Consider the following 8,380-nt stretch of genomic DNA (forward strand, 5'->3'; position numbering starts at 1 on the left):
CTAACTTCAGTCTCACTTTGTTCTCCTTGCCTTGGCTGTGGGCCGCTTTCCTGTCCATCAGGTGAAATGCAGCTGATGAGTTTTGGAGTTAACTGGTGCGGAGGGTTTTAAACTAGCACTTTGTCACATAGTGATAGAAATGGTAGCTATAATGCTGCTTTACAGGTGTAAAGTTTTTATGGAAAGCTGTGGTTCTTTGGGTGCCTTGACAGAGAGAAAGAGAGAGAGAGAATGTATATATGTATCTGTGTGTGTGTGTGTACATACCCATATATATAGTTTTGGACATCCTATGGGTAAGTGTGTTATCCTTGTTTTATGAATCAACTCACTGCCATTGAGTCAGTTCCAATTCATAGTGACTCCCCATTGGATTTCCAAGGCTGTAAATCTTGGAAGTAGATTGCCCCATCTTCCTTTCTCAGAGCATCTGGTGGGTTTGGTTACCAGCCAGGTGCCTTAGGCACTGCACCACTGGAGCTTCTTTATGACTAGACAGGTAATAAATTGCAGAGGGCCTGGATACGACAGGAAAGAGACTTTCTAGGTTATGAAGACTGAAAATGTTGGCATGGTCTAAGTGAACTCCTAAATTGGGCCTCTGTCTGTCTCAGAGGTCAAGATTTACCCCTTATCCATAAAGTTTTCTACTTAAATGAGTGATCTTCTTACCATCAGAACAGATGTTTACACCCCAAATCTCTGCATTGCAACAGGAAAAATTAACTATCAGTTTATCACTGATAGTTTCATTTATGAAATATTCAACTCAGACTGTTTGAATTTTCTAAAATATAGAGGAGTTCTTATAGCACTGTATTTGAGGGATTTGGCTGCTAACCTAAACAAGAGGCAGTTAGAACCCAGCAGCTGCTCTGTGGGACAAAGATGAGGCAGCCTGCTTCTGTAAAGATTTGTAGCCTTGGAAATGTGATGGAGGTCACTGTGGGTAGGAATTGACTCGATGGCAGTGGATTTTTTAAAAATAATACAGAAGGTAGAGAAACTGCTCATAGGGAGTCAGGGACAGGATCCAGTGACTTTAGAAGGACATAAATAGTGTTTTCTGCTCGATGAGGCAAGAGTCGGATTAGCCTTCACAGTACTGATAGACGAATGCCAACACTAGGCTCTCTGTTGATGATGGCCAGTCTCTGTTTGTTGAGTAAAAAAAATATTTTGCTTCTTAAACAATAGGTGGATGGAGAGATAGAGAAAAAGCCAGAGAAAACAGTTGGGGTCCACGCCAAGAATCAAGACCATCAGAAGACCCTGAATGGGATCGAGAAAAAGAAAGGGATCGAGATCATCAAGATCGGGACGAGAGTGACAAGGGTGTGGAGAGAGAAAGGGAGAGAGAGCGCGACGTGGACCGAGAGGACCGTTTCCGACGACCCAGGTCGGTGTTGTAATGAAAGCCTTTGTAGGGCTCTGATATGGGCTCTCTCGACACCCTGCTGGGCATTCCAAACTGTTTTTGAGAAAGGGTGCTTCTCATGCCCTATTTTTCTGTCAGAAAATTTTTGGAAGAATCCTAGAGGTCCTCCGATTGGACGTTCCTTCAGGAATGAGGGTTTATGCTCTGTAATTGTCTAGTGGCTGCACCACCGTTAATAGAACCTGTTGAGGTCTTTCCACCTGTCCATTGCTTTTCCCTGTAGTTTAAGTAAATCAGTTGTATTGCACTTAAATTATGGAAAGTCCTTTCTCTTTATTAGTGATAGAAATTCTAGCTTGTTTCCTTTGTGACCAAAGTGGCCTTGTACTAACTAATCTAGACTAGTACAGTCCAACACAATTTTCTCTGAGGTTCTGTCTATACTGTCCAGTATGGTGGCCAGTAGTTTTGGCTTTTGAATACTTGACATGTGGTTAGTGCTACTGAAGGAATGCCTTGACTTTCTTAATTTCCATTCATCGACACTTCAGCAGCCATGTGTGGGCGGTGGCTGCCATGTTGGACAGCACAGATCCTGATCTCATTAGATCTCTGCCATGAGGCATCAAATTGAGGTCACGTTAGGAGTTTTAGCATCACCCTGTTGGTAAATTCTCAGAGCACCAACTTGGATGTAATATAGTCAGTTACAATTACCCATGTGGTCTAACAACAGAATGTAACTTACCATTTTAAATGGCTGCAGGGATGAGGGTGGCTGGAGAAGAGGACCGGCTGAGGAATCTTCAAGCTGGAGAGACTCAAATCGCCGGGATGACTGGGACAGGGATGACCGTCGTCGTGAGAGAGATGATCGCCGTGATTTGAGAGAGAGGCGGGATGACAGAGACCGAAGAGGCCCTCCTCTCAGATCAGAACGCGAAGAAGGTAAAGCTTTACACACAATTCTGAGCATAGAACACTCACTTCCAAGGGAATTATCTGGGACGTCGTATGTATACCACAAGTAAGATTTTAACAGATACTGAATTCAGTTTAGAACTCATGGTTCTCATAAACTACTCAGTGGTTTTGAAGCTCACTGCTGAATTACAAGTACAGAAGTAGACTAATTGTAAGGCACCCTGGTGGTGCAGTGATTTAAGCGCTTATCTGCTAACCAGAAGGTTGGTGGTTCATAGGAGAAACACCTGATGGTGTCTTCCTGTAAAGATTACAGCCTAGAAAACCTGATAGGTGGTAATTGTGCCCTGTCACATAGGGTCGCTATGAGCTGAAATTGACTTGACAGCATTCAGCAACGGTAAACTGATTAAATTGGATGGTAAACAGTGTCTGTTGATAAGAAAGTTTATGAAAATTGAAGAAACATTCTAAAGTGAGGACCTGGTAGATAAGCACAGAGTTTAAATGTTCTTTTTCTGAAATTCAGCAGTTGACAGTTCACTGAAAATTGGTTGTGTATAAAATGCCCATAGTACTTAAGGAGCTGTCTTGCAGGCTTTTAAGATTTTATTTGCATAGTTGGATCATAAGGATATTTTTTCTGTAATAGTTGTAATTAAAAACTTCCATGTTCTGTGGTTAATTTGCTGTTAAAATTTATTGAAGTCTATGTGCCATTTTAAAGGTTTGGTTATAAATTGTATTGAAATCATTAACATGTAATTAGCTTTTATTGTTTTCAGTTCTGTTATTATGCATTCGTTATTGGATTTCTGAATTATTTGAGAGAACTTAATTTGCTTAAGTTCTATGTAGTCTGAGCCAAGAGAAAACAGTGCAAAATTAAATCTTTGTCACCTTTTAGCCAGTTCTTGGAGGCGTGCTGATGACAGAAAAGATGACCGGGCTGAAGAACGGGACACCCCTCGTCGTGTTCCTCCCCCGGCTCTTTCAAGAGATCGAGAAAGAGAAGGTGACAAAGAAAAGGGCACCTGGAAGGCTGAGAAAGAGAAAGACTCTCTCCGTCGTACTAAAAATGAGACTGATGAAGACGGATGGACCACAGTACGACGTTAAGTCTCACGAGGACGGATGCAAACTAGTGTCTCACGTAGGTTTGATCACATTTGAGGATTATTATACTTGTGCTTCAACCAGTCTAAATTGGATTCTATAACTAATGTCTCACCATAATACAAAAAGCATGAACTTGTATTAATCCTATATAATAGATTGATCATGCACCGTATCTGCAGAAGGTTGGAAAACCATGCCATTTTCTGAAATTTAAGGTGTTGCATTATTTCACCAATCATTTGTTTACAAAAAAGAAAAACTAAAAAATAAATTGAAAATGTGAACCCTTCAGGTATCGAGTAACACCTATATCTTGGTATAGGGCTGCTTTTTTTCCTTTTGATTTTTGAAATAATCTAATATTAATTTGGAATGAGGTAAGATTCTATTACAGAAAATGTATTTGAAGACTCTAAAGTGGTGGAGCTGAACAATTTCCACAGCATTAGCTGTTGAAATATACCTCTTTAGGTATTTGGAGGTATTTACTATTAACTAAAATTTAAAAATTTTTAGTTTCACTTTAAGTGCAGTAAACATTACAATTGGATCCAGTGGGGTTTTCTGTAGAGTTTACTTAAGGTAAGTATAAAGCAATTTGCAGTCATTATTGTAATGACAAGAATATTGCTGAAGTGTGAATTCTAAACAGTAGAGCTTTTACATTATAAAGCATTGGGTCAACTATTACTGGGTTTTTTCTTTTGCCAATAGCAAACTGCTTTTCCATTAATGGAGATTTCATGCCTTCCAAGCATTTTAAAAAAGACAATATTTATAAAATGTGTGGTTTGGAGGAATTGTTTAAATTCTTTTTTCTAATTTTCTTTTCAGGTTAGATTCTTTCAGTAAGTAATTTGTAGTAATGACTGTGTTGACTTCAATTTTGGAGTGTAGAAGCTATGTTAAAGATTAACTGTTTGGTCTTATTGAAGCCAACACAGAACTTGCTGCTGTGTTTTTTCCTCAGTGATAAATAAAATACTTACAGAATTTGTTTTAGTTGATTTATGGTCAGTATTTTGTTTATAATGGTGAGTTTGCATATTTAGTTGAGTTTGCGTTACTTGAGTTTCGTAACCAGTGCCATTAAATGTCTCGATCAAAATAACTTACTATACAGAAAGCAGATGCAGCAATGATAAGCCCCTGAAAGTGTCTCTGCGCATTCATTGGGGACCTGGTAGTTTTCTGTTAATGCTGTCTTCTCTGTGAACTTCTGTGGATTTTGTGTGTACGGTATATGTACCATCTTGGATTTTTCCCTGAAATTAGAAAAATCATGGTTTCAGAAAATGTCGGGTGGTACATAGCAGCTGTAGGCACTTAAATTTAATTGAACAGCAGTGAGAACTCCTGCTGTTGCAACCCTGTGGCCAGAAGAGGGCACGTTAAAGCTTAAGTAATCCGCAGCTTTCACTGTGGTTACGGAGGATGAAACTGCTCTCTAAACATATTTCACTTTTATAATAGCTGGTATTTCATATGAGTGGAAGTCTTAAAAGGTCTTCTGCGGGGGAGAGGGCTTTTCTTTCATGAGCTAAAGAACTTAAGACCAGGAGTTGTATCCTGGGCAGTAACCTGCTGAGTTTTAAGCTACTATTAGAGCTGAACTATGTGTGTAATGTCACAGGTGGGTCCCCACGGACAGCTCATCTAAGGCAATGAGCTACACACGTATGTATGTCAGTGCGGCCCGCTCCCTGACGGTTCGTAGACATACTGCTCCTCCAAGTCCTGTGTCCTGGGCGTCAGAAGCCACAGCCCAGGTGGAAGTGTTTCTTCCAGTCTGTTGCTGCTTCATGCTCTGCTTTCAGGTTCCCACTGTGGTGCTTATCAAAGCCCCCCCATCTTGGCGCTCTCCCACCTTGACCTCAAGGTGGCAGAGGAAGGCAGAGCAGCCAGACCATGGACTGCTGTGCTCACAGGTCTTCAGAGTTCCCAGTAGTTCTGTGTTTTTACACAGGAATAAGATGGCTGTTGATGCAGCTGGATCTGAGGGTGGAGCCGGCCATCCAGAAGGCTGCTCCTGACCCAGCAGTTTCAAGCACCAGTGACCACTGGGAGTGCCATTGGCATCTCTGTGGGATGCTTGTATGTCAGGAGCCACCTGTGGTTTCTATCAAAGAGATTGAGACTTTGGATTGAGCAACTGAAAATTTTGTAAGACCAACTGAAAAAGAAGGACTCTTTCTCACGTGGCTGAGAATGGACTTGAAACTTCTGCTTGAAGTGAACAGATCTGCAGCATTGGTTTTAAAATGTGTAATTTCAGCTTAATAAATTGATGTTATCAGGAGGACCCAGTCCCTGCAGAAGGACCGCGTGCTTGGTAGAGAAAAAAGATGGATGGGCCCAGTGGCTACAGCAGTGGGATCGCGTTCAGCGACAGTCGTGAGGAGGGCTCAGGAAGGGCAGAGGCCCATTCTGTGTTCACAGGTCACGGTGAGTCAGGCTTACTTGACAGCACCGAACAACACATTTATGGCAAAAGTCGTTCTACTCAAAACTAACCATTGCTCAACTTCCACAAAGAACTTGGTAGGAAAATGAGAAGCCACTGGGAAGAAGTCTCTGCAAGAAAGGGCAGGTGGAGGCCATCTTTACCTCCATGGTTGGTAAACGGGGGGTCTGGGTACCATTCTGTTACTTAGCCAGGGGTGCAGGGGGTTCTTAAGATAACATTACTTTGAAACATTAGATTTCTCTTATCCTAAACAATTTTGGGAAGTGTTAAAGTTTCAGATGAAGCTCTAAATGTATCAGGATATGGGTTAATATACTTTTTATGAGATCTTAGAAATGATAACACTACCAAAAGAGTTACCCCTTTTCATGCTTTAACTCCAGTATTTCAGTGTTAGCTGGAAAGTGGAAGCAGATTTTTTTTGGGGGGTGGGGCTGGAATGGGGTGCCTTCTGAAAGGGATTGACATGGCTGCCTGACTACTTGATTGAGGAGGGTTTTCAACACAGCCCATCATGGCGATTCTCATACATCAAAGGGACACCTGAGGCCTGGATTCCCTTGGTGTCTAAGACTCGGCCCTTCTACAAGTACTGAAGACCTAATCAGGCTGGTCCTGCTGCTTGTCGAGGCCTCTGGCCTATGAAATGCAGCAGTCTGTGTATGGTGACCCTGTGGGAAAGACAGAGCCCTGTAAGGTGATGGGAATTCAGGTTGGCCTGAAAACTACCCAAAAAGCAAAAACAAACTGGTTTATTTTCTAGTAAAAGATTAGAGAATAAGCAATTGCCTGGTGGTATCAAGCTACTTAAAAAGGTCAGGCCCAGTCAAATCAGAAGTATTCTGACCTGGGATTAGACTTGTTAGGGCTAAGAAGTGGGGTGCTCATCTGTACCCCCTTAGTTCTAACATATCTTTTCCTTTAACCAGAAAGGCCCACAGCTAGCCTGTTAGCCACCCTACCTTGTATTGCACCTTCAGGTGTATCCAGATTAAGCCAAGGGTGCTCTTGGAGACGTGTTTTATATGGAAGTAGTCTTAACCCATAAGGCCCCGGCCCGGCCCTCCTACTGGAAGCTTCATGTACTTTTTGTTGGTATTTTCAGGTAGTGAAAAGTGTACGTTCGGTATATGTGGACTTAAGTGCCAATACTGCCACATGCCATGCTTTGGCTTTCAGCATTGAGGAGGGGACACGAGGGAAGAGGCTTTGTCTGAGGATTGTGTAATCTCACTTGGGGATAGCTAGTGGGCTTCCAGAGACCACTAGGGTCTGTCCAGTGAGGATGGGAATGTGAGGGAGGTTTGTCTGTCTCCAGCCTTTGCATTTAGTTGCTAAAATTAGTGCTTATTCTGGTTTGAGGACTGCCCATGCCTAAAGTCAGACAGCCAAAGGGAAACGGTGAATGGGTTATTAACACTGACCTCCTAGAGCCCAAGTGATTCCATCTTCATTTAGTTTTGAGAGGCATCAGCTGGAATGGGCTTTCCTCCACTAAGGAATCTTGAAATGGAGCAACTTACGGTAAATTAATACTCTTGCCTTCCTCCTCATAGATAACAACATGACAGATGTTTCTTAAATAATGACATGGGAGGGTGAGAAAAGGCCAAGTGGAAAAATTGTAAATAAGATTAATGAATTCATATACTGTTACTGTATAAATACACAAAATCTTAAACAGCACCATTTCCAAGTGTATACACAATATGATAACTTGGCACAATTTAAAGGTGGGAAAAGGCTAGTGGCTACTTCAGTAATAAAAGATCTGGTACAGAGAAGCGCAGGGAGCTGTATTCTACCTCTACAAGTTGCGCCTTTTACCACCTTCACCTAGGAATGGCACCAAGCCACAGGGCATGGATGGCCACCCACCCAAATGAATACTGAGAACTTCAGTAAACCGCTTCTCCTCACGGTGATGCTACAGGGGCTTGGCTCCACCTGGATTTAGAATAAGTGATTAAGGACAACTGAGAAATACTACTGGCTTGAAACAATAAAAATCATTTTGCCGACATCCCGTAAAATCGCCAGTCCTATGCTCAGTTCAGAGGCTTAAAAAAATATTCTAGACCTCGTAAAGTGCGTCCATTGCTAAGTGAAACATCCACGATTAGAGACAACTTCATACTGATGCACATCTAAAACAGGCCGATGCATACAGTAAACAAACAGCGCCTCTAAGTTTCCATCGTTCAGCAAACGGAGTCACGCGCAGCCTTTGCCCTTCCGGGTGTGCACAGACTAGCAACTGTGAAGAGACAGTGTTAAGGTTTTAGTGTCTAGTCTCCATCGCTCGTCGGCAGTAGAGTACTCCACACGCCGGCTTCCTCTGAAAAACGACCGAGACGACATCGCCGAGTAGAGCCAACTGCTGGAGCCCCGGCAGCCAGGGGGCGGGCGCGCTGAGCGGCCCGGCGGCGGCCAGCCTGGGCCCTCAACGCAGCTTCTTGCCGGCTAGGCCGTCCCGGGCGCCGCGGGGCGGC

The 8,380-nt window shown here is 42.7% G+C and overlaps 1 protein-coding gene across 1 annotated transcript in view; it reads left to right on the top strand.

Moving 5' to 3' along the window:
* EIF3A (eukaryotic translation initiation factor 3 subunit A) overlaps positions 1 to 3,421 on the top strand; it is a 37,605-nt gene extending 34,184 nt beyond the window's left edge. Inside the window, exons 21-23 of the mRNA XM_042780414.1 lie at positions 1,198 to 1,399; positions 2,145 to 2,326; positions 3,210 to 3,421. Of these exons, the coding sequence (XP_042636348.1) occupies positions 1,198 to 1,399; positions 2,145 to 2,326; positions 3,210 to 3,421 (596 nt within the window). The remainder of the gene's footprint in view (positions 1 to 1,197; positions 1,400 to 2,144; positions 2,327 to 3,209) is intronic.
* Positions 3,422 to 8,380: the final 4,959 nt, after the last annotated feature.

The sequence above is a fragment of the Orycteropus afer genome, unplaced genomic scaffold (genome assembly GCF_000298275.1).
Source record: "Orycteropus afer afer isolate SDZICR_OR568_19922 unplaced genomic scaffold, OryAfe1.0 scaffold00038, whole genome shotgun sequence".
Lineage (NCBI taxonomy): Eukaryota > Metazoa > Chordata > Mammalia > Tubulidentata > Orycteropodidae > Orycteropus > Orycteropus afer.